The 27,859-nt window shown below is 32.8% G+C and overlaps 1 protein-coding gene across 2 annotated transcripts; it reads left to right on the top strand.

The window, feature by feature from the left end:
* The first annotated feature begins 30 nt into the window (after positions 1-30).
* COPS2 (COP9 signalosome subunit 2) lies at positions 31-27,859 on the top strand. 2 transcript variants are annotated; one of them, XM_006920381.3, is made up of 13 exons: positions 31-165; positions 11,020-11,133; positions 11,816-11,893; positions 15,413-15,538; positions 17,416-17,526; positions 17,655-17,732; positions 19,621-19,795; positions 20,265-20,443; positions 20,542-20,594; positions 23,262-23,359; positions 24,439-24,521; positions 25,042-25,100; positions 25,720-27,859. In XM_006920381.3, exons 1-13 carry the CDS (start codon positions 112-114, stop codon positions 25,862-25,864), a joined length of 1,353 nt encoding a protein of 450 aa, XP_006920443.1. In that variant the 5' UTR covers positions 31-111; the 3' UTR covers positions 25,865-27,859. The 2 variants fall into 2 exon arrangements, with proteins under 2 accessions (XP_006920443.1, XP_006920444.1); XM_006920382.3 differs by having other exon boundaries at positions 17,437-17,526; positions 25,720-27,856.

Here is a 27,859-nt window from a genome sequence, read left to right on the forward strand (position 1 = left end):
TCCTAAGCGCGACGGGAAGGCGAGAAGCTGGGAGTGACGTCTCTAAGCCGCGAAGGATTGTGGGAGGAGGTTGTCTCCAATTTCTCCTCCCCCTCCCCCCGCCCGGCCAAGATGTCTGACATGGAGGATGATTTCATGTGCGATGATGAGGAGGACTACGACCTGGTGAGGCGCAAGGGACGGACCTCTGGGGCTAGAGGTTGTGTCTGGCTTTAGGGGCCGGGGCAGGGGCGGCTGCGACTTCTCCCCGTAGAACATGTGCTCCTTCCAGCCGCTCCCGGTGCAGTGACAGGACGGGTTTACCTCCTCCCCCTTCCCGCACCGGCTCGGGCCCCGCTTCTCCAGCATGGGGGATGGGAGGGTAAAGGAGGCAGCGAAGGGGGTCCCTAGCATTGCGCTCCAAGTCTGAGCGCCTCCTGGTTTACATGGACATCCCTGGCCTCTGGCGTCCGCTTCTCGGTGCCGCCTACCTCCCCACCGCGCGAGCCGCGTCTGGGACCGTGCAGTGGTCTAGGCCCTGGCTCTGCCCTTTCGGGCCCAGCATTCCCGGCCCCTCTTATTCACTCTTGAAGTAAGCTTCTGCTAATTGCTGGGAGAATGGTCTGAAAACTGGGGGCCTTCCTGATGCCCCTAGACCTGACAGTGAAACACCGCTTGTGAGTCTCCTGGAAACATAGGTTAGTCTTGTCTGGGGTTCGTTTAGGTTTAAGATGAAGGTGCGGTGGAGAATTCAAAGCAAAGATAGCTCCAAAAAAAGGAGTTGAACTATTTGTTTTGTTTAAAGAGAAAAGCTGGGGAGGAGGTTTTGCTGTTTGTTTGTTTGTTTGTTTGTTTTTGGTGGGGGGAGAGGGAAATAAGTGGATTGACCCCAGTGGCTTTTTTCTTGACTTAGAAATTTCCCAGTATTCAAAGTGAAAAATATCAACAGTGTAGAAATATACGAATTCAGGTAGCTGAGTGGTGATTTTTAAATATTCAAGGTTTCATTTATGAACGGATTTACAAGTTTTTAAAGAATTCACTAACATTTCAGGTTGTTATACAAAAATATTATCTTTGTGGGAACTAAGAAAAATTATCGGGACCAAGAATTAACGTCAATTTTGTCCTTTTGTTTTAGGGCGTTATTGTGCATGGTTCATGTATGTCATAGTGATGCTGTAGTATCGTAAAGTTTTGAAGTTAGTGCTTAGGGAAGTCTGGCTCTTATATTTTAAGTGCCAGAGATTCTCAAGGTATTAATAATCTTTTTGTAATTAGTGTAAAACTTCTTTTTAAAGTCATTTCCAATTAATATTTCCGTTTTAAAAGAAAGCACTTCTTCAAAAGGGAGAAGGAAGTGCTTATTATTACCTGAAAGTCATGGTAGAGGTTTTGATAATTCCTACAGTTAGATGTAGGGTTTTGCTAGTAGTTACGATTTCTGCCTTCCATTTTAGTTTGTGCAAACCAAACCAGATGTAGGCAGTGCCTTCAGTTCATTAAGAATGTGTTACTTGTGATATGTTTTTTTATTTATTACATGCTTTATATTACAGGTACTTTTGTAACTATAGGAGTGTTCCTTTTAAATGTTTGTATTTTTAGCTTGTTTTTCAATATTTCTGCTTATCTCTTTATTAAGCAATAGTTTACTAAATACATACATGACTTAACACTATGGTTAACTTAAAGGTCATCATTAACAATGTAATGTAAGAATGAATGGCAATGAGAATTATTGTCCCATGAAGTACTCAATTTTTTGCAAGAATTTTAATTAAACATACATCGTTTAACTTGACTATGTTTCTCCAGCCTTTTAGGGCCTACACTATATACAATATAAAGCTCAACATATAGTTTTCCTTTTTTTTTAATTTATTAACCAAAAAAAGTAAGATTTTACACTACTACATAACTAAATGAAAAAATTTCCCCCAGCATTTTGTTAAATAGTTGTCCTCCCCATATCTTTCTTACGTAGATACCATTCTGGATTTTCAATCAGATATCAAGAAGTGAAAGCTTTTATGCTCCATTTACTAATAGTTAAACTCTTTGGGTGGCATAAAATTTATTTAGTAATTTAATTTTTACTTTCCTAGTTAATTTCCATAAATGATTATATATTAAAAAGAAAAAAGATTAAGAGGTTGGTTTCCCATTTTATGCTTACATGTTGCCAAAAGAGAAGTTTTGGGTTGTCTTTTGTTTTGTTTTGTTTTGTTTTTTGGTTAATAGTTATTTGCCTGGGTCTTTGTTTGTTCTTGGTGTTTAAAGAGTCTACAGAATTGACTTGCCGTTCTAGGGAAACTTCACTTTTTCGTTAAAAAGTATTTGTTGGAAATTTGCCATCACTTCGTTTTAGTCAAAATGTTAACTAAAGCCATGAGGATTTCCGACCACAAATATATTCAGCATATCTTTTATAGGTTGTCTATTGATAAATTTTAATACCCTAAATTACAGATTGTTCTTACCCAGTCTACTGAAAATAGGTAATTAGGCTACCATTGGGAAAAGTAAAAATCTGTTTCTAAAACTATACTGTTTTAATCCAAGAAAGTAATAATGACTTGTGCCCAAAGTCTATTAAAAAAGAAGAAACAAACATAAAAGAAATTTAATGTTCTTGAGCTCTTTGAAGATTTTTGATTTTTGTTAGAGGCAGAAGCAGGCATTTTCTAAGCATAGGAATTGATGTGGCCGTGAATGGAGAAGTAGGAGATGGTCCTGGTAGATGTCTTTTAATACAGTGCTAATTTTACAGTCATAGATTATTTGCTGATCTAAGAATATTAAATAACTGTAGTGTTATTCATTAAGTTAATAAGGCCATTGATAAGTTAATTGCAATTCCACAATCCAGTCATTTTAATATGAAGTTGCTTAGTATTTCTAATCTTTTTAGAAAGAATTTTAAATGGATTGACTTCATACCAAAAGTTATTCTTTAATAGATCCTGTGATAGGTAGGGCATTGTATATTTGCATTGAAATGTATTGTAAGGGGGAAAAAATTGTCAGAAAGGTAGATTAATTCCACTTGGTTAAATATATTTTCAATCTGTGAGCCTCATTATATTCCCCTAGTCAAGCTCATAATTGTGATTAGTTAATGAATGTTCACTAATGTTTTTCTTGATTTAATATATAATAGTTTTAATACCCTAATTCTTTTTTACCTACTTTTTTTTTAAGAGGCAAGAGATGTCTTAGCTGTAGGAAGTCTTATAGTATCTCTATCACCATTTTAACAAGATCACACAAATGATGGCTTGAACTTTAGTTTCTCATGTTATAAAGAACCTTTGAACATGGTTTAGCAAATTAAAAAGTAACACTAACTTCCATTTTTAAAAAATATTTTTAATTCATGTGAACAGAATCTATAATATCATTTGAGAAAGAAGTGATAGATTAATATAGGACAAGGGCAGAAATAGCTTTAGGGATTTGTGTGTTTAAAGGTTTCATTTGTCATTGATTGTGCATATAAGGAACTAGGAGGTTATAGATTATTTTCCTCTGAGATTGTTGCCCTATTAATTTACTGCTTAACAGACAAAATGTTGGGGATCTTTAAGAATAGATTTTCAAACAGTATACAATTTATAAGTCTGGGCCAGTGTTTTCTATGCTGGCACACACATTTGGAATTCTGTATGTAGTCTTCATGAAGATGAAATTTGATTTTGCGGTTGAGGCTTTTAAAAGAAACGTTTTTAATTGTAAATAATTGGAAACAACCCCAAATTATCAATAGTAAGAGAATACTAATAGTATTAATACTAATGAGGTAATGAGAGATAAATTATGGTATGTATATTCATGTAATGGAATGTTATATCAGCGTTTCAAACCAGGCTTCTAAAGAATTTTCAACAATATGAAAAACTTTTGATAAACTATATTGATCAGAACTCTTGGATAAGGAACAGGAATACATGTTAAACTAGTTTAAACTAAAAAGAGCATATATTGGCTCACATCACCAAGAAGTATAAGTATAGCTGGATTCATGGGCTCAGATAATAATGCTGCATCTTTTTCTGTGTCTCTCTTTCTGGGCTTCTTTCCTCTCTTTGTTGGCTTAATTGCCTTTACATTATGTCACAAGATGTAATTTGGCATCTTCCTAGGGTTATAACCCCAAAGACAAGAAGATGCTCTAACAGAGAAATCCTAGAAGGACTTTTATTGACCTGCACAGCTTAGGTCTGTGTGGCCTTCTGTGAATCACTCTCTCTCTCTGAGAAAGGAGATGAATTGCTTGCCTTCCTCTGTGGGAGGGACACTGTAATTGAAAACCCTCACCTGGGATGGGAAGGATTAGTTACTAATGCTGTGCGTAGAGTGAATACATATCCACTTTAAATGTAATTTGTGTTACAGTTTTATTGGGTGGGAATAAAATTTATTTTGTCAAGTGGGAAAAATATAGAAAAATTGTCTGGAAAGTCTGAAAAGTGTCAGAAAAATTAAAATTTGTTTATTTCTTGCAAACCTTTCACAGTAAAACTTATATTACTTTTATTGCTGGGAAGAGAGGGGGCAGGTTACAGGGTGCAAATGATAAACAAAAATCTCACTTTGATCTTGGGAGACCAAAAGTTATTTTGTCTTTGCTCAGGACTTTTTAGAGTTTTCCTCTTATAGAATTGTCTTCGAAACCTGAAGCATCTAGCTTTTTAAAATAAGGAGTACATACACATGATTCAAAAGTATAAAAATCAACTTTCCATTTTTGTTCCCCATTTGCCCAGTTCCTGTTTTTTCCCATAGGTAACCAACCAAATATACATTTGTCCCCTTACTCATTTTTTTAAACAAGATGTAGCATTATATATAGTGTTCTACACTTTCCTTTTTAATTCACCTTAGAAATTATTTCATATAAGTATCTAAACAGCTTACTTCTTTTTATAACTGTATTGATTATGTAGATATGCCATACTTTGTTTAACCAGTTTTCTATTGATAAGAATTTGGCCTGTAGTTTTTTTGCTGTTATAAACAATATGCAGCTTTTTTTTTTTTTTTAATTTCAGTTGTAGCCAGGTTTTGTTCTTTTTGTAGGTGTCAAAAAATTATATTCAAAGTCAGGTTTGATAAATAAGTGGGCTATCAAACAAATGATGCTGATTTTGGTTGGAAATATCTGACTAATAAGTTTGTCTTGAGAATTTCAGAACTGTTAACTTAATAATACATGTCAGTATAATTGGAATAATTTTACTACCTCTTAGTTATATTTCAGAGAAAAGTATTAGTTTGGAATATAATATTAAGTGCATTTTCAAAAAGACCTGCTATATTATGTCATAAGAGTACCCTATATAATGAAATTAGAGATGTTCAAAGAAGGATAACCTAAATAAAAAGTAATGGGAGACAACTCTTATGTGCAAAGAATAAAATAAATTTAAGGCTTTTCACACCTAACTTAAATTTGTAAATTATGAATACACAGCAGAGTGAATTTATAATTATTCTATCTCAAATACGTAAACATCAGCGGGAATTAAAAACTTTTCGTAGGGTTCCACCCACACATTTGACAAGAGAAATTAAAGGATCGAATATAGAGTGACTTAACCTAATGTACACAAAAATTAGTGGGGGAGTCAAAATTAGAGCCCAAATCTAATGACTTTTATGATGTCTCATTAGAAAATTTAATTTGATGACTGAAAGTTTAGAACAAATATAAGAATATTGTAATTTGCACCAAAGATGACGAATTAGGACCCATTAACTTGAGTGAAATTTTTAAAGTTTTGATAACTTTATGAATGGCTAAATCACAAATGGCTACCTAGGACTTGGATTATATCGAGTCCTTAAGAATAATAGGACATTGCCCTTTATCTCTTTGCGTGCCAACATCTGGTACAGTTGTCTAGCCATGGTCAAGGCTTGGGAAACATTGTTAATAGTGAGTTTTCCTAGAGCACATTTCTTAAGACTTCCGTTGGCAACAGACACAGGAGTAAGTAGAAGAATTGTGTAACTGACCCTGTTCAGCCGGGACTACATTCTGACATAGAGTCAAAATTGTCCCCTGACTATTATGTGTTGTGTTATTTTGGAACATTCACCCACTTTTCATTTCAATTAAGCTAATACTGGGCATTTTATAATATGCCAGGCTCTGGGGATACCAAGATGAATAAGAGAAAGTTCCTGCTTTTGAGAAATTCATTGCAGGGCAGGTGAGGGGAAATAGGAACAACATACTACACACAAGGCTCTGTGTTAGAGACATGCATGTCAGCTTGACTAAAGAGAAAATTTATTTTGCTTAGAAGAGTTGGAGAAATAATTACAAGATAAGCCTTGAGAAATACATTTTCCAAGAGTGTTAGGGCAAAGGAGCATCATAGGGGAAAAGTGGAAAGTTTGTTAAAAAGAATGGTGGTTTAGAATGCCTAGCAGAGAGAATAGTTTATGCCAAAGCAGAAGTTTTAAATTGCATGACATGTTTGGGAAAAGAAAAATAGATTTGGGTGGTGTGGATGGATCACAGATTGCTTTGGGAAGATATCAGGACATCAGTTGTTATATAACTAAGTTGGAACTATTGTGAACTTCAATTTTTTATATATATACATCTTTAAGTACTTGTGTCTTTTTCATATATTGTGAAATTTTTTGTTAAGGCATTTTTAACATTGTCTAAAATTTCAGATTCTCTTTTAAAAAAACATTTCATTTAAACTTTTATAAATTATGGTTCCTATTCATCTGACATAAAGGAATTCCATTTAATACTTTTTTATATTCCCTATTCTGACTAATGGCACTGTAGTCATTAGAGATAGTTGTATTTTTCTTTATTGTGTTCCCATGTTGTGGGTTCTTTTTATTTTACATTCTTAACATCACTCGATATCTTCTGAATTAATTCTGTGCCCTTTCTTGCTCCATAGTCTACTGCTTGGAAATAGGCCGTCATCATCTATTGAGCAGACTGTGGTTAAGAGTATCCAGTGGGCTACTTCATTGCTCCCAGAGTTCTCTTCCTAAAACACAAATCTCATTATTTCCCTGTAAAATCTTTTAACGGCTCTCCATTTGATCTAAATTTCTTCTATAGTCTTGTTCCCAGTTTACCTTTCATTGACTCATTACACACAGCCTGTGCTTCAGCCAAATCAAACTATTCATGATTATTCCAAATATGCAATGCCATTTCAAGCTTCCATGCCTTTGCACACATTAATTGCTATGTTTCAGATGCCCTTCCCTATCCCTGGCAACTTATTCATGCTTTTAGAGCTAGTTTGGGTAACTTTTCCTTCCTCTAACTCACTCAAGTGTAGTTGATTACTCCTATTTGAGCTGCCACTGTACCTGGTGTGTCTGTTATTGCTTTTATTGTTATATTGCTGTTTTATTTTGCATATCTGTCTCTGTCCATGAGTAACTAGAAGGGAAAGACTTAATTTGCATTTGTTTGAGCAGCACTTAATTGCTGGTATACACTTAAGATCATTATCGTTAAAGATAAATAATAGATATCTAAACAATTATTCTAAAGACTTTAAAATATTGTTTAAAAATCATTGCAGTGTAATAAATGAAGAATGGTTTGCTGTAGTACACAGCTTATATTGATGATGTGAATCACTGAGCTGCAGACAGGTTAATGATATCATGGAGGCTGGTTCAAACCATATGAACCTGGTGTTGCAGACCACAACCAAGGTACTGCCTAATTATAAGAAGCTAATCAGTAGCATATCAGTTGTGCCAATCTCATATATTTATGAATTTAAGCAATGACATTTGAGTTGGATCGCAATTATGCCAAAAGTGTTATACATTCCACCTCTTAATCCATATAATACGAAAAACCAAAAGAAAATATTCACAAAATGCTGAAGGCTAGATTAAGTCTTATCTCAGTCATTGTGATTTTGGGGAGTTCTAACATCTAAAGTTTGGAAATATTAATCTGGAGCCAGCCAGGTCCCCGAAGTTGCAGGTAGCCAGTCTTGGTACTATATAAGAGGCAGTCAGTGATTGAATGACAAGGCACTGTGCTAGACATGATAGGAAATGTAATGGTTCCAGCCTTCAACGGTGGTATAATTAGTTTGGTAATTTCCGGGTAATTGAAGTTAACCTTTTTAATTCCTAAAATATTATTTTCAGTTTTCCCTTTGTTGGCAGCTCCACATCCTACTACTGAAGAAAGACCCATTTGAGACCCCTGTAGTAGAGGTCTCACAGCATCCCTGGCTTCACTTTTCCTTGCTCTCTAGCTTAACAATAGATCGTCACCAGCGGCTTGACCCATATCTTAGATTGTCTCCTGTCATAGAAAGTTGCCCTAAAACTTATGATTAATACCTTTATGTTTACTGACTACAATCCTTTTGGTCTAGCATTCTTTCCAGACTACTCCCATCTTTGTTCCTGGGTTGCTAATGCCACTCGAGGACCACATTGTCAGAGGAATGGCTCCGTGAAGCATAACAGACCCCCCAGAACTTCCACGTAGCTCCTAGAATAATGGCCAGATTTTTCCGTAAATACCCTAGCCAGACTGAGAAGGCAGGGCAGTTTTTGAAGGTGTTAACCTACTGCCTTCTTATATCACTGGTGCTCTGACAATAAACGCTTATTGTAAATAGCCCAACTTCTGTGTCAGTCTATTGGCTGAGTGTCACAGGCAGCATGAGCCCAGGACTCATTTGTCCTCCAGTTACACTACCATCATGTGTACCTTCCAGCTTCTACTTCCCTCTTTTCATATCCTGGCCTAGTTTTTTTCTAATCCGTTATGGGAAAAGACACCAAAAATAAATGGGCTTTGAATAAGAGTCCAGATTCTTAGACTTTGGAATAGATATAAATAAAAAAAAGTCTTAACTTCCAGATTTAGAGAGCACTTTGAAAATTTGGATTGCAGAAAAGTCATTTTCTGGTTGAGCTAGCCATTCTTGTATATTATTGAACAATTAACTCGAGCAGAAATGATTTCTGAAGGTGTAGAGTAGGTATTAATAGCAGTCATTCTTTACTATAAGTTTTCCCTGAGGAGTTGACACTTAAGCTATAATGATATGCAGTAGTTAACCAGATGAAAAGAGATGAAAAGAGAAGGGAATGGCATATAAAGGTGGGAGAGGCCAGAGTGGCTGCAGCAAAATGAATAAGGAGGAGTTTGATAGGAGATACAGTTGGATACATAGTAGAGAGTCAAATTTTGATAATTTTTAACTTGATTTTTAAAGCAATGGGAAGCCATTTTTGAGATTTTACATTTTATGAAGGTTATTCTGGCTGCTTACCATGAGAAGATTGGAACTTAAAGGTTGAAGGGGAGAATAGGAAAGCTATTATTATAGTCTGTGGAAAGATGAAAGTGGCTTGGTAGGCTAGGGTAGTGGCAGAGAGAGGGGGAGAAAATGGATAGATTTGAGATTTATGTTGAAGGGTGGAATCAATAAGAACTTTTTATGTTCCAACAATATGACTGCTTTTAGTTCTTCAGTTACCTCCTGTTGTGCTGTTTTGTATCTCCTGTTCTCTATCTACTCTTCCATTTTGTCTAGCAGGCAAACTCATTTTTTCCTTTATAACATAGCTCAGCGTAATTTGATGTACAGTTGACTTTTCATTCTTTATTAATTGTTTTTCAGTTTGATCAGTTTCATTGTAGTCAAACCTAGGTTACAGGATTAAGAAGCGAATGAGTGATTATGAAATTTAATCACTGCCCAGAATTTGATCTTATCCCTAAGAGAAGTGTTCCAAAGGATTTTCATATGTTAAACATAACTGAATTCCCAAACTGAAATCTGTGATAACCAAATACCAATGCTTCATGTCCTTACACTAGAAAATAATTATCCTGTAGAGGGCGCACATTACAAAGCCACTGTGGTCAGAGAAAATGGTTTTATGCTAACATTAAACGTCCCCCTCCTTTTATGGGTCACTGGAAAAATTCATCTTGTGTTTAAGTATTTTTGAGCTTTCCTACACTACCCTCAGTATGCCTCTTTTCGTTTTTGTGCCTTTATGAAACATTACATAATTTTCCATAAATATCTCTTTAAAAATGTATTCAATAAATTCCATAAATATCTCTAAAAATGTATTAAACTAATTGAAATAACTCTAAAATACTGTTCTTGTCTTTTTGTGTTTACTTTCAGGTACTATCCTTAATCTAACATAAACTTGCCCTTTGTAATGACCTGTAGCTGAAGGCAATCTTGTATCTTTCTAAAATAATTTTCATTATACTAATTCATGTGTATTTTATAATTCTCATCATTAAATTGAATACCTGGGAACTGTTTCAAACTCCTTTTTACACCACTCCACAAAATAGTTACTCCAATTTTCCTTTCTGTGTTATTATTTCAGTACTAGGAACTGAATTTATGTCATGAAGTCACATAAAATTATATTATTTTAAAAAATTTTTGATTCGTTATAAAGCTAGTTAAAGTACAATAATATAACTGAACAGCTATTGAGTAATATGGAATGCACAAAAGGCACATATTCTTATTATCTTATATTTAGCATACCCTACTTTGCCATATATAATAGATTATCATTCTAAGTATTTGGAATGTGTTAGAATAATGGAATTTAGAATTAAGGAGTAGAGAGAATAAGATTGTGGAACTAAAGATGAATAATTAGCATTTATGTAATTAGCATTTATATAGATTTTTCTCAGATTCCATGACCAACAAAAGGTCATTTACAGAATCGAGAGTTATTAATGAATATTGTTTCTTTGCTTTTTGTTTTTGTTTTGGTTCTATGGAAACTGTAGTTTTAATATGAAAAAAATAATTCTATATTATCCACTTGATTTTGCCTTTTCCTTTTGTTTTTTAAATAATGGTTAAATATCTGGGGCATTTTATCTATATATTCAACGTTGTTTTGTATAAATGTATGATTTTTTTCCCTCTTACGGTATTCACTATTTACAATGCAATGTGTGGGTTTCTTTTCCCTTTTTTTTTTTTCATTTTAATAATCTTTCTCTCCAACACACAGGAATACTCTGAAGATAGTAACTCCGAGCCAAATGTGGATTTGGAAAATCAGTACTATAATTCTAAAGCACTAAAAGAAGATGACCCAAAAGCAGCATTAAGCAGTTTCCAAAAGGTTTATTTATTTATTTTTTTCTGGTTGATTCTGTTCTTCAAGTTTTTTTGTTTGTTTTTTTTTTGTAATGTCTTAGATCGAATAAGTTCAAAGTGATTTTATCTCAGAAATATGTGTTAGAGACTTAGTGATAATCCTGTAAAATAAGTTTGCATTATGTAGCACAAGCAAATATTTCTAAAGGGCTATCCTATTGTTTTTTTTTTCCAGTCAAGCTATCTATAAGACAGGGCCATTGTCCTGAAGAGCTAGTATGGCTCTGGCAGAAGGAGAACCAACATGATGGTCAATAGGTATTATCCCTGCAATCTTGTGCTTTTGGGAACAGATCACACAGGTGTGGTTTCACTATTAAATAGTGTGATTTCTTGACTACTTATATACTTTTGAGTTATTCTTACCAACAGATTATTCAGAGGGAAAAAAAGTATTTCTAGGACTGTATAATAATCAAAAGTAGTTCTTAATGTTTTGATGAAGGAACTTCAAAATAAGCTTATGTAGCCTTAAGTGTTTTAAGACTTGTTTTCTTTTTTTTACGCTTTTTAAAAATGGCATTGAGAAATGGTGGAATTCATAGGGAAATATTTTTTATGCATATAATGTAAAATACAAAACAGACATTGAGTGTTACTAGAAAATAACAGTATTAAATTAAACTAAAAATCTCTTCTTCTTTTAGGTATTGGAACTTGAAGGTGAAAAAGGAGAATGGGGATTTAAAGCACTGAAACAAATGATTAAGATTAACTTCAAGTTGGTAAGATTTGTTTTGAGAGGAATTAAACTAATAATGAAATAAATTCTGTAGGTAAAAACTTCATGGCAATGAAATATCATTATATATATCTGCTGCCCTAAAATAACTCTTGATATGTTTCCATATTTAGCCTACTTTTTATTTGCGATTACAGAAATACCGAGTAAGAGAAATTCTGCATAGCCTACAAAGTTTTTGTTTTGTTGTTCAAACAGAGTTTTTTTTAAAGAAAACTGATCCTTTAGAAACATGGACAGTATTTGGTTGCATTATTAATAGAGTGACTTTTCCACAGACTATTTGAGTTTATTTTGGAGTTTTAAATTTTTACTTTTTTATTACAAAGAGTTACTCTTCACTGATTAGAGCCAAAACCTTAGCATTATTCTTGACTCTTTGTCTCTCATCCCACAATAATTCATTAGTAAATCCAGGTATCTCTTGAGAATATATCCAGTATCTGACTGCTCCTCAGCATTTCTGCCTTTTCTACTCTGGTTCAAGCCAACATCATCTCTTACCTGGATTATTTCACTAGCTTCCTAATTGGTCTCCTTATTTCTATTCTGGCCCTACTTTAGTCTGTTCTCTATAACCAGCTGAATGATCCTTTTAAAATATAAGTCAGATTATGTCATTCCTTTACTCCAAATCTTCTGATGGTCACCTCAATAAAATCCAAATCCTTAGTATGGCCTATAATGCCTTATGTCAGCTCACCCTTTGCTACCTTTCTGATCTTGTTTTCTATTCTCTCCCTTACTGGCCTCTTTAATATTCCTCATGTCATCCCAAGCACACTCCTACATATGTGCTTATAATTACTGTTTTCTCTGCCTTAAATGCTCCTCTCAGGTCACCATATGACTCTTTTCCTTATTTTGATCAGGTCTCTGTTAAGATGTCAACATCTATCAGGATGGCATTTCCCTGACCACCGCTATATAAAATAACATCTTTCTCATCATTACTTACTTTCATCTTACCCTGCTGTTTTCCCTTTTTTACATGTATTATCACTTGATCTGTTTACTTATTTGTTGCCTTTCTGCCACCCCTGCCCCACTCATCTTCATAGGTTATGAGTTCCATGAAAGCAGGACTTCATTTTATTCACTGTTGTATTCCTAGCACCAATAATAGTGGCTGGCATTCAGTAAATACTGAAATTTTTTTTCAAATGAACTCATAGATAAGCTGGAATTGTCATGACATTGTACTCCTAGAATTGCCACTCTTTAATAGTGCAAGGGAAAAGTGGAGAGAAAAAGAAACAGTTAGTAAATGAGAGGACTAGGTACAGACATTAATCTTAAGATCACTAAGGGTAGAGGAACTTGTGAGAAAAGAATAAAGTGGAACTTAGATTAGCAGAGAGAAGCATTTGTCTCTATGGCAAATGGAAGGATAGCTGATAATCCGTTACCATTTTCTTTTTCCCTGTCTCTGTGTTTACCATATATCTCCTCTCTCTCTCTCTATTAGCTTCTTCATCCCTTCTATCTGAAATTGAACTCCCTGAATTGACTAGTGCCTTTTTCTAGTTAACTTCCACTAATCTTGCATCCTGCTCTTGTACTCATTCTGGCATCCTCACACACTTTCAATAGGAGGGGCCCTCCGTGACATCTGCAAAAACTATCCACAAAGTGTTTTAGCTCGTTTCTTCCCCCAAAAATATCAGGACTATTCAAACATGCCGAATGTTATTAAGTATATTGTATATTGCATTTAAAAATAGTTAAAGAAGGAAAAATATCTATGTTGCATTTACCCTTTCAAGTTCTACTCCTCTGATATTTTCAAAGTATCTCTGTGTTGCACAAAGCCCCTGTGGTTTCTTTTCATGTATTTTATGTGAAAATGTTAAACACAAATATTAACTATATTTAAATTAATAACTTAGAGGGTTATGGAAGAAGTATCAGATGTCTCAAGGAACAGAGATTTTGATTTAACAATTATAGTAGCCTTAGGGACCCAATGTTCAATGTTCAGCTCTTAAGATTCTATGATAATACCAAGAGACCCTATAGAAATCTGCTGTCTTAACATACTGAATGGTTTAGTTTTTGAGCCCATTTAAACATGTGCTACCCACAAGACTTGATTTTACCATTTTACCTTGAGCCAACATAGGAAGAAAGGAGAAGGATTATTTGTATTGTATGTTATGTTTCCTACCTTCCTCTTCACATTTTATTTGCTCTATAGCATCTGTGCATAAGTTCTGGTTTACAAGAGTAATTTCAGCTTCCATTTCTTCCCCCCTGCTCATTTTCTAGTTTGTTTGTAGTAGGACCCATGTTGCCGTGCAGTGGTTTTGGGCAGTAAAAAGTTGTAAGGGTTCATTATCATTTGCTCTGCATGTTCACCACTGTAGATAAAACCAATTTTCTTAATCTTTTCTAAGTTTTAATTACAGTAACATAATTTTTGAAAAGTGAGCTTTAAAGTTATTATAGCATGAGGAAACAAATTCAAAACAATCTTTTTGTTAAAATCCTATGTCAGTATCAAGATACAGTCTCAAAATTAAAATAGTCATATTTCTGGTTTTCCTTTTGCCACAAGATAAGTTCTGTAACTTGGGTTTTAGCAGCTTACTGAAAGAATGTTACCTATTATTTACCATCACATGGTACTGGCAAACTTGAAAACAAAAGTAGTTTGATATATATTGCCTTTTCCATTGTTCAGTCCATTTTTTCCCACCTACCCCTACTACTGTTTTCTTTTTTTCTAATTCATTTCTTGCTAAGAAGGTTTCAGAGTCTTCCCATGTTTTCTTTTTCCATTCCTCATGCTGTATCCCAGAGGAGGACAAGAACAGTATCATTGGTTTATACTTCACTCTAAAAAACACACATTCTATTAGTGAAGAAAAAAGACATTATATCTTCCAGTGCTCTCTCTTCTCTGGTTAAAATTAGAGAACCCAGTAAAAAGAGGGACTAACAGCAGTTGGAGATGATGGGGACTAAGTGCAGGTTTTATACGATTACACTCAGTTGATTTTCATGATGTACTTTGAGAGATGATAGACCCTTCCTCCACCAAAATACTTAAGTACTGGATATTTCACTAGTAGTCCTTTATTTCCTCAGATATTTTGTATTTCTTGGAATAACGACAGTATTACAAATAATTCTGCAAGGAATAACAATATTAGCTACATCTGTTTTTGAGTAGTGCCTTAGATGGGAGGACTTTTGATAGTAGGATGAGTACCTGGGCTTGAGATTCTTTCACTTCACAGCTTAATGCAGAGCCAGCCAATAAATACTAGGGAGACTAAAAACATGTAACTATTATTAGAAAGCTTGGGGAGAGAATATAGCTGATACGTGCATAGCTGGGACCCAAGCTATTTGAAAAGTTGAATTAATTTATGTTTTTTAGTCTATGAATATTTTAGTAGTTTTTATGATTTAAATAAATATGTTGTACAGTCTTAATCATATGTACATATTTTGTTGCATAAATAAGTATCTAATAATGCCTTTTTTCCCATCACAGACAAATTTTCCAGAAATGATGAACAGATATAAACAGCTATTGACCTATATTCGGAGTGCAGTCACAAGAAATTATTCTGAAAAATCCATTAATTCTATTCTTGATTATATTTCCACTTCTAAACAGGTTAGATTCTGTTTTTACCTCTTGGTACTTATCATTGCGTTTATTATTTATATTAAAGGCTTTGTGCTTTGTTTTTTTTTTTTAAAGCCTAGAAGTTCTATTTAAGCGTTTATGCTAGTTATTATATTTAATATAATGTATACTATTTTCTTGAGTATGATTTATATGATTAGAAGGTAATAACTCTAATCTCTTTAAAGAATATCTTCAGTTACTAATGCAATATACATACAACTTTTGCAGTTTTATATTAGATTCCCATTTAGTTTCTATCACAGTTCCTTCTAATAAACTCCATTGCCACTTCAGCTAGTCATCCTAAGCTATTTAAATACTTAACAGTGTGAATCATAGGTCATTTGTGTAGATTTGATTAGATAAAGATCCTTGAGAGGAGAACCTGTACTCACATAGTTAATGCTTGGCATTACTCAACAGGTATTCAGTAAACACTTCTATAAAGAATAGATGAATGATGGATGATGAAAAGAAGGGCTGATTATGAAGAAACTACAATGGGCATTGGGAGTGATGATGATTTTATTTTATTGCTAAGATAATTTTTAATTGGATTGTTTACAGTCTTTTAAGCAACATAGTCGAAAGTTTCAGCTTTCTTACACTGATATTTGATCACAAGAAATATTTTCTATATCATTTAGTATTTCTTAGAAAATTTGATAATTTTTTTACTCATAATAAAAAAATCATCTCAAAATCAGCCTCTTTCATTCATCTTTTTAGATGTAATTTTTATTTCTTTATTCAGTTTACTATTTTTACTCTATCAAGAATATATGTAATGGAATAGAGGAAGATAAACTTATATGTTTTGTTAGAACATTAGCACTTAATGGCACTATTTCTAGAGGTGTTATGTATCAGGGGGCTTTTCTGAAGTGGGAAAATGTTTTCTGAGATTTACAGACAAGAATCAAAACATTTATGGTACACTGTTATAAAATGTTATGTCATATGTCGGGGAGAGATTAGTAATGATAAAACTTTAAAATTGCATGTTGCTTCATGTATTATATGTAAGCTTTTTGTCATTTGAAAGTAAGAATAGATATTGGGTTGGCGGCACTTGACTTATTCAGTATGCCATCAACAGTTACAAATAAATAGAAAGGCTTTTTTTGACAGTATCAAACTTTCCTGTTCTTATGGCCTTGTTACCTCTTGATCCAGTTAAGTAGACATCTAGAAAATTAGGTATTCAAACAAAGGCGACCCAGAAGTGTGGTGAAAAGGGTGGACAGGGGAGCTTATAATGCACAACAATCAGTGATTTCATAGAAATCATTTAAAGAAAAAGTCACATTCAGATTGGTGAATTGTTGGTGGTTAGAGCAAACATTTTGCTAGACTCTTCCCTCCATCCATTTCCAACAGTTTACTAGTAACTTAAAAGCTGTGTGGTTCAGTTAATTAGTTATATTTATAAGAGAATTTTGAAGGAAGAAGCTTATTCTAATTCTTTTCTTTAACAGCTTGCTTAGTGTTTGTCACATAATATGTACCAAATAAGAGTTGAGAAAATAAGATAGACACTATTAATAACAATACAACTAGTTCTACATACATGTCTTTTATTTCCATTAAGTAAAAAATGAGTTAATAGATTGGAAAATGAGTACTATTAGATATTTTCTGGTTTTAATTTTTAAAAGCTCACATAAAAACAAATCTTGATGCTTATCTTTTGTAAATTTGGTCTTATTTTGCTAAGGTTTTGTTAATTTTGTGGATTGTCACAAACATTTGGTAAGATACAGATGATAGTGTATCATAGTGTATGAAAGTTCAAAGATGCACTTTTAGTTTGCTCAAATTAACTTTATTAACAGGTACAAATTTGCTGTTTACAATTATAGAATTCTGATTTTTTATGTCAGATGGATTTACTGCAGGAATTCTATGAAACAACACTGGAAGCTTTGAAAGATGCTAAGAATGATAGACTGTGGTTTAAGACAAACACAAAGGTAACAATTATAATTACTTACATTTTTTTCTTTTAAAGAGTGGGTGGGTATTCTTAGTAAACTGTCCTAAAGATGCACACCTTCTCCCGTTGAAATCTTTTGATTTTAATAAGTTTCTTTTTTTACAGCTTGGGAAATTATATTTAGAACGAGAGGAATATGGAAAGCTTCAAAAAATTTTACGCCAGTTACATCAGTCCTGCCAGGTAGCATTCCCTTAATTTTTTATTAACATTTCTTCATAATAAAAAGCATAAAGAAAAAATTATATTCGAAACATTGTTTAGGGGTATTTTTGTTCATGTATCATCTCAAAAATAAAATTTGGAAAATTAAGAAAAAGCTCATTTTTTCTGAGAATTGCATTTCTTCCTGTTTTAATCCTAATTTCAGTGCTTATCTTTATGGAATGAGGCACAGGTATCAATAAACGGACGAACAGGCGAATCATTAATACTTACTAAGAATAAGTCTTCCATATTTAGTTATGTACCTTGTGAAAATTGGAAAGGATATTGTAGACATATATAATGAAGATATTTTATATTCTAGTTAATAATGTATGAATCCCCTATAAACAACGCTGTCCAGTAGAAGTTCATGTGATGCTAGAAACATTGTGTATCTTCTCTCCAATATGGTAGCAACAGGTACATGTCACCAAGCATGTGAAATGTGGCTAGTGTGACAGAGGTGTACTGAGTTTTATATTTAATTAATTAATTTAAATTTGAATAGCCACATGATCTGGACATCTATAATTTTTTGTGTACCTCTATAACTTTTTGACTGTGGGCTATAGTTTTACATTTCCTTTTTTGTCTTGATCAATAAGTTATTTGATATTAGTTTAAATTTTATGTAGAAATACTGTTTTAAATTGTTAAAGCTCTTCCAAAGCCATGTACTATTGTTTTAATTATATATATTTCTATGAATGAGGGGAAAGTTGGTTAGGAAAATGTTCTAAATTAATCACCCACAAATATTTTTATTTGTTTTTCCTTTTTTTTTTAGTTTTAAAAACAAGAAAAATGTTTATATTTTATAATAGTTTTTGTTTACAAAGCAGATGAGTCATTTATGACTTGTTTCTTATCTACACATTCTAAGGAAAGCCTAGTCTAATGCATAAATGAGTTCAGTTCCACGTGACATGGAAATGGTAGAGAAGCTATTTCTGAATGGAGGAGGGTCTTGCAGTGATAAATGAGGAACATGAAAAAGCTCTCTAGAGAAGTTTTGCTTAGTTTATTTTAGCACATAAGGAAAATGCTATCTGGATTGTAAATAACACTACAGCAGAGATGCATGATAATCTGAATGTACAAATTGTCTTGCATATTTCTATTTTTTACTCTTATGATTCATTAGTGAATAACTAAACAAGTTTGAAGTTGGAAGATCAAATAAATAATAAATTTTGGCTTTGTATAAGTCAATGTTTGATATTTATGATTATCTGACTGTTGACCATATACTATTTTTCCTTGGCCTGCTTTGTCATCTGTCAGAGTCAAACTCAAATGTCACCCCCTTTGTTATTCTTTTTACATCCCCCAAGAGAGTCTTTTTCTCTTCCATTTTTTAAGGCACTGGTTTATGCTTAAACTAGAATTGTTATTGTTTATATGATAATTTATCTGTTGACAGATTAGTTTTCTCCTAGATTGTGAATTTTTGAGGCCAGGAACATTGGCTTATTTATTTCTCTAAGGTAGACCCAGTGCCTGGCATAAAAAAAAGTACTCAGGAAGTGTTTTTTGATTGAATCAGTGGATCTAAAGAGTTCACAAAGATTTGGGAAGACCATAACTAACCTCTTCAATAAAAACAAGCATTATAACATTTTATACACTGAAAGTATACCTCTGGCCACTTTTTTCTTATTGAATGACTAGAAAGTACAAAGAATGTGTGGGTTTCTTTTTGACTCTTAAGGGTAGTGTTCTCAGGACTCGAGTCTCAATTTGTACTGCAATTTTCACACGTAATCAGTATTATAAATGTAAGGTTCTTGGACTGACTCAAATAAAAATTACTAGGTTGACTCTGAATTCTATCTTGACTAAAGCTCATTATTTGTTTTCCTAGACTGATGATGGAGAAGATGACCTAAAAAAGGGTACACAGTTATTAGAAATATATGCTTTGGAAATTCAGATGTACACAGCACAGAAAAATAACAAAAAACTTAAAGCACTCTATGAACAGTCACTTCACATCAAGTCTGCCATCCCTCATCCACTGATCATGGGAGTCATCAGAGGCAAGTTTGGTTTGGAGAGGGTGGGTTGTGTCATGGGAAGATATCAAGGTATCATTTCATATAACTGACTGACTCTGAAGATTGTTTCTGTTTTAATGAAAATAGTTGGCAAAGTAGTGAAGTCATTGAAATGACATAGTCTTAGAAAATAGGATGAATTTTGGTCTTGTAAAATTTATGTCAATGAAGATATTGGTAGAAAATTCATCAGAAGTTCTAGAATTACAATGATGTATATAAAATTACTTTCTACTTCAATTGAGAAAAAGACTAACAAATGCTTGTTTGGCTGATGCTTAATGAACAACTTGTTTTTTAGAGTTAAAGTGTGTACCCTGGGGCTAGTACTATCCATGCTACAGAACTAAAAGACCGGAAGACATTGAAATAGTTTCCATTTGATTTCTATAACTCAATTGTGTTATTACAGAACTGAAAATGTTCTCTTCTCCTGTTTTATTCTTTACAGAATGTGGTGGTAAAATGCACTTGAGAGAAGGTGAATTTGAAAAGGCACACACTGATTTTTTTGAAGCCTTTAAGAATTATGATGAATCAGGAAGTCCAAGACGAACCACTTGCTTAAAATATTTGGTCTTAGCAAATATGCTGATGAAATCGGGAATAAATCCATTTGACTCACAGGAGGTATGCATGTGCTCTAATTATTAATTTCTATCAACTGTCTTTTATGGAAGTAAACTTTGTACATATACATAGTTAATTCTTTTTTTTACTATATTTAGGCCAAACCGTACAAAAATGATCCAGAAATTCTAGCAATGACGAATTTAGTAAGGTAAGATTTTATATTTCAGTTAAGGTAAATTTCCTTAAAGCAGTAAATAAAGGGGAGAACTTCAGAATTCAGTTAATTCTCAGCAATTACTCTTTTGTATTTTGGGTTGAAATATACTAAATATACTAAAAAATAACATTTTATCTTCTGAAGATAAAAACTTATTAGTGCTGCTTTTCTCAGTCACGAGATTTTATAAAGTATCAGCTGCTTTTTCTTCTCTGTGTGTACTGTTTTTTAGTAGAAAACTGATTATAGATTTTTTTTAAAATTTCAGTGTTTACTATTTCTACCTGCCTTAATCCAAAATGAAATTGTGAATTGGTTCACATAAGTCAAAAATTTTTATTAAGACAATTTCTTTACTCATTATTTTCTCAATTGACAAGATAAAGAAATAATTTAAAAAATTTTTACCTCATAATTTTATGAGATGAGTAACTGAGGGGTCATGCTGGTAAGAAGCCCAAAGATTTATTGATGTCTTCTATGGAGAAAGATATGACTAATAATGTTTAACAACCAAAAATCCTGCCATAATTAATATTAAACAAAATTATAGCAGATAAAACCAAGTGGAAAGCCTAGAAAATAGAAAAGAAGGCCTGTTTTTGCAAAAAAAATCAGTGAGCAAGAATAATTTTCCTCTGCGCCAGGAATAAATAGAGCCTAAGCTTTAATTGGCTTTCTTTGTAGAAAAGTATGAGAAACTTACTACATTTCTTCAAGTCCGTTGTTTTAGATTATACAAATGAGTATACCAAGGCAAGAAAAGTAGATATATAGTACAGAGGTAGGAACATAGTACAGAGGTTTTTTTGTGGATATATGTAGATAATTTAGATGACCAGACATTCTCTTGTCTTTTTCATTTAAAAAAAAAAGTCCTATTAGACTATAAATTATGAGTTACCTACATATAAATTTTGTATACTTAGAGAAAATGGCTATTTCATGATATTGTTTAAGTTCCTATGTAAAATGTCTTCAATTTCCTTTGTTTTTGCTTGGCTATGATTTTTACAAGTTAGGTTTTCTTTTTTTTTTTTTAAGGAAACCTTAATTTTAGCTGTAAAAAAAATAATGATTTTGTTTTAAGGGAACTAGGAATGGTTAGGGCATAAAAACCCTAAATTGCAACATTTAAAAATCAGTGTCTTTATTGTGTATTTCTTTAACTATTTAATACATATTTGCTGAAGTAAGTTGATTTTAGGTATGAAAAGAGAGTTCTCCATCTTTGTTTCAGACAGTTTGTTCCATCTACATTTGGCCACGTAACTAAAAGATGATTCGGTTAGAAATTAATTAACTTCATAGTACTTTTAAAAAATTGTTTATAAAGTTAAATTGCTAAAGCAACAGTTTAAACTTTTAAAACTCTTAAATATTGAGGGAAAATTTGCCCTAGACATTAATATTTCACCTAAATTAAATTGGTTAGTTGATTAAAGTGGATTAAAGGACTGATTTATCAGACCTTTAAAAAGTAATAGCTATATTTATATATTTACTTTATCTCCTTTATATTGGATCTCGGAAACTTAAAATGGTAAATTTTGACCAAATCAAGTGGCTTATGTTTCCCACAGTTTGTATAAGATTTTTTTTTAAGCCACATGAATAGTGGAAGAATGTCTCTTGGTTAAAATACACATGCGTGCAAGTGTTTTCACTACTTGAATATATCCTCCTGTAGTATATTACAATAATACATTTGGGGTAGGTAAGAAAGTAATGCTTCCTAATTTTATCTTCCTAGTCAGTTGCCAGCAGACTAGAGGAAAATAATTCCTGTTGAAGCGCTTGAATCACCTGCCCCTAACATGAAGTTACATTGCGACCCAACAGATGGAAGCACAGCAGAGGGCGTGCAGAATGGCTGATGATATGTCTTACATATAAAGCAGACAGTGGTGCCATATCCAGAAGGTTGGCTTCTTCCTTCTCAGCACCTTTAGCAACCCCCATAGTGCCTTACAGAATTATTTGAGGCGTAGACACTAGACACCTCAGAGAATCATGAATATAAATCAGCCTTTGGCCTTCTGCAGCAGGGTCCATCACTCTCCACTTTGTGCATGTGGCCCACTTGGCACTAATGATCCACTACTGATATGATTTTCTGCTGTGTACCTCAGTGGAATTTTCAGCCTAGAGAAAATTAGGAATCATTGGTCCCTTTGAAAAGTTTTGGCAGTTGCTGGTAGCTCTCTAGAAGAAAAAAATTAGGAAGCTATATTTCTGAATAACCTTCAGAAAGTATATACTGTCTTATTTGAAAGACAGGGCCAAACTCCTCCGTACAGTAGTATGCATGAAACTTGGTTTCTTAGAGATTAAATGCACAATTGAATTTGAAAGCATCAAGCATTAAACAGTTATTAAACTGATGCCAATTCTTAACAATACTAAGATTTAAATTAGCTATGTGTAAATATATAACCCCAAAAGATATACTTAATCTTTTCTTAATAAAACCAAAAGCATGAAAAAGGAAATTCATTTTATTTGCAGAAGGATGTGTGTATAACTCCAATTTCCATAATAGAAACTATAATATAATTTAGATTTTTGCATATAAAAATTGAGAAACAGGTTCTTTGGATTATCCAATTTTACATGACTTCATGTTTGACCAAAAATATACTTTTCTTTTTCTGTTAGTGCCTATCAGAATAATGACATCACTGAATTTGAAAAGATTCTGAAAACAAATCACAGCAACATCATGGATGATCCTTTCATAAGAGAACACATTGAAGGTATATTCTTTGTGCTAACTGAATTCTGTTACTTTCTTTGTCACTGTCAAACAGTGCTTCTTAATGGAACTGAATAGAATTAAGCTGTTTTCCTTTACTTTATGGAAAACTATAGAAATGTTTCTAAGTGTTGTCATGGAATAAGATACTCCCTAAAATTATAAAGATGTTTTAAAGATATCATTACCCAATACCATGTTGTTAACATAATCAAATTCTTACATGATGTCTGTTTCATTTAAGGTGGCTGTCCTTTTTACCTTTTTATTCTAATTTAGTTATTGTTGCATGTTTATTACCAATGCTTAGATTCTAAGTTAAATTTTTAGGATTTATTTTTGACAAGTAACAAAAGCTTTGGAAAACGGCCTGCTATAGATAATGCTGAGTTGCATTTACTTTGAAAGGTAAACTAATATTGTAACAGTAAATGTGTGAGATTTTTAACAGCTCTATTGGATTCACAAAGACAATCATCCCTTTGTTCTGGGGCCTCTTCTAACAGTGTTCCCACCTGTTACAGAGTTATTGGAGAGTTTCCAAATGACTGTTTGGAACAACTCATTTAAATACTTAAATTCCATATGCATCAAGAAAATCCAAAGAATACTTTAGAAGTAATGTTCTTTTTGTTCCCCACCTTTTTTCTCTTTCAACAGGAATTTTTAAAGCTCTTATATGAACCTAGAATGATTCTGCACTTTGTGAATATATATAGAAAAATGTAGAAGCTTTATGCATGAACTCCACAATCTATCTGGTGTAAATCAGAGCTTCTTGAAAGATATTAACTGTAGAGGAAATGATGATTTATTGAGAATGCAAGGAGATATTTTAGGTAGTGTCACAGTATGAGCAGAATCACAGTATGAGCAATTACGGGAGACACAGCCTCTAATCATGCTGTGCATCTATTGGACCCAAATATTTTTAGATCCAAATACCTTATGTTCTTGCCAGACAGAAGTATTTTAGGAAGACAAATAATACAGTTAATTAATATGATTTAGAAGTACATAATGGTTCCTAAAGATATAGAAACTGTTGAATGCAAATGTATTTTATTTTTTGTCTTTCAGAGCTTTTGCGAAACATCAGAACACAAGTGCTTATAAAATTAATTAAGCCTTACACAAGAATACATATTCCTTTTATTTCTAAGGTACTTATATTCATGGATTATAATATTTATAATTTGTAATTATAGATGCAGTATACTTTTCATTTAAAAGAGCAATTCTTACTTGGTAACATTTTGTGGTCTTACATTTCTTAAGTATAGCATAACTTAAGGCCCTCACTTTTCATGTGAACTTTTCTGTTTTCCTGGTATAAATTGAGTTAACAGAAAAGAGAATTAAAGATCATTAAATTTCTTTTTAAAGATTCTTTCAACCTCAGAGAAAATTATAGAAGAAAGAATACTGGCTAAAATATTTAATTGATGAAGGGTTAGCCCCAACCATGATATAATTGTGGTAGGACTATACTTTAAAAGTTACAAAGTTAAATTTTATCAGGCCTGTGTTCTCAGAAATATTTTGAAGTGATAATGAAATTTCTTTTAAATTTTCCCTTCACTAATTTTCCTGTAAGTGGTATAAATGAATTTAAAATCAGAATAATTGTTTATATAAAATCATAAGTTAATTAGTAGAATTATAATGAGTCTTTTGTCTTAGGAGTTAAACATAGATGTAGCTGATGTGGAGAGCTTGCTGGTGCAGTGCATATTGGATAAGTAAGTACTTGGCTATTTTATCACAATATATTTAGGACCATAAAGTTTGAATATTGAAGGCAAAGGTAGAAGGTGAATTCTTGATTTTTCATAAACACCCTCTGGCTATGATTTTCTATTAAAAGATATATATGTATGTTTGTGTGATTGTTTTTGATGAATGAGGATATTAAGCACATGATCTCTGAAAAAGTTCTAAATGGTTTTTCAGAAGGATTTCTAATTCAATATATGACCCATATGCAGCTAGAGAATTATTTAATGAGTAGTGTTTTTTTATGTATAAGGTATAGTATACAATAGTTTTGAAATTATCTTTCTTAAAAGCAGTGTGTTATTTAAAACTTCGCAAATTACATTTGCTCTTGATCAATTGGGTAAGTCTATGCCTGCTGGTTCTTTCAGCAAAATTGATGAAAGGTAGCTGAAATCTGGTTTATGTCTAGAATTCAAATGAAATAACAAATGTTATAATTAATCCTGAACTCAGTCACTTTATGTAGGCAGCAGTTTTTTCTTTTGTATTTATTAATATTGTGAATATTTTATGAAGTATTAATCTAGAAGATATGTTTAGTAAAAATAGTTTGTAGACATGTCTTCTTTTATTTATTTCCAGCACTATTCATGGCCGAATCGATCAAGTCAACCAACTCCTTGAACTGGATCATCAGAAGAGGGGTGGTGCCCGATATACTGCACTAGATAAATGGACCAACCAGCTAAATTCTCTCAACCAGGCCGTAGTCAGTAAACTGGCTTAACAGAGAACAAGCTTTTACAGACGTACTTAAGGCAACAGTGCAGAGATGTAATTCTTAAAAGAACTGGGAATGGCAAAACTACTGTCGGTTGATGTGTCCTGAAAATTATTGGAGTTATGGCAGAAGTGCTTTTTTTGATCAACTGGTTTGTGTTTTGCTACTGCATTTATCCCAAGAAAAACAGCTTTAATCTCCAGAAGAAAACCAAAATGCCATGGGATTTATGCTGTATTGACATCTTGCCCTAAACATACAACATCGTAGTAATTTGTCATGGGCAACATGACCAGAGAGAAGATTTTTGTCATGATTTTAAATACACTGACACGCTACTGTTGGTTAAATTTAAACATGTTTTACCTGCAGAAATTCTCTCACAAATAACCTGCAATAACTTGAAATGCATACCCTTTTGAACACTTCCTTTTCTCATGTATAAATTAAAATGTTTGCTGCATTTTGCAAAATGTCAGTTCTCCAAAAATGTGTCCGTATATTTCTGTACCTGCAGTGTAGTAAAGGTTTAGATGAAACCCCATAATTATAGTGGCATACTGTCACTTAGGTTTCAAGCAGCAAAATAAACAGTGCAGCTCAGAAATTGTAGTTTGGTTCTTGATGTGTTTTTATTACACTTGGGTTTTTGTTTTGATTTTTAGTATCTTAGAAATTTCAAAGTTTATCTTCAGTTAACGATTTTAAAAAGACTGGGAGCAGATAAGTTTATTTGCTTTCAAGTTTTTAAAGTAAGTCTTTATTGATAAAGTAAGTAGAACTAGTTTCTAACAAAACACTTGCATAGTACTTACTTTGACAGTGATGCTTAAAAGGAATTAAAAAGAAATTTTAAGAATGATATTACTTTTTAAGAGAATTAATTCTAACTCTCAGAATGTTCACTTTAAACAAATATGCCAGAACATAGACAGCTAAATGAATGTTACCCTGCATAGCGATCATGCAATTTATCATTGCTCAAAATCTTGGGATTTGCTCTTTTAGAATTGCATTCAGAGCTAATTTAAGTCACACACACCATTAACTTTTTGAATCCACATTGTTTTTGTTTTTGTTTTTTTACGTATTATCAACCTTAATTGTATAATTGCCATTATTTGGCACCAAATGACTTTTGATGGTTTCTAAAAATTTAGTCAGTCTTTGAGGTAATCCTAGAAAGTATGCAACTGGCTTTGAAGGCGATCCCAAAAGAGTTTTAAAGGTATTTTGAGCTGTGGTAGCATAGTTAAGAGAATGAACTGTGGCCTGCCAAGGTGACTACCTTAAAGGAAACGCAGCTCATTTGAATGTATTGAGTTTTGGATGTATTTGTTTGATTTAAAAAAAAAAAAATTCACATTATTTTATAGTGTCAAAAGGAAGAACTAAGATTAAGATAATTTCTTTGGTTTTTCTATTGCTTGTTATTATGTAAAAAGTGAGTGGCAGTTCAGAAGGAAGACTGTTGTAACTGAAGAATGAAACCAAGAATTTTTGATCATTAAATCAGATTTTATAAACAGTGGAAAGAGCATGGACTTAGAACAAGGCATGCTTATTCGGTTTTGTCAAAATTTTACGAAAATATGTGATATATATTTATACTAAAACTATATAATCCTTAGATTTAGGAAAGCAATCAGTTAATGTCTTCAGATTAAAGCAGTATTAAATACAGGTGCAAGTTGGAAATTGTAGAAAACGAAGAAAATGAAAGATAAAATTAATGTCTATGGTAGGGAATAAAAAAATTTAAGATATAAAATTATGTGTATTTTCTTCTCTTTTACATAAATCATTTGTGAAGAGTGTGCTAAATTTTTTACAGGAGTGATAATTAGGATTTATTTTTCAATATCATTTGGACACCCTTTGTTACCCAATAAAAATGACAAGTTTCTGTGCCTGTATTCAAATATGTATGCATGTGCTAAGTCTGGAAAAAAAGCCCTGCTTAACTCTGAATTGATGGAATTAGAAATCAAAATATGTGAA

This window comes from Pteropus alecto, unplaced genomic scaffold (assembly GCF_000325575.1).
Source record: "Pteropus alecto unplaced genomic scaffold, ASM32557v1 scaffold86, whole genome shotgun sequence".
NCBI lineage: Eukaryota > Metazoa > Chordata > Mammalia > Chiroptera > Pteropodidae > Pteropus > Pteropus alecto.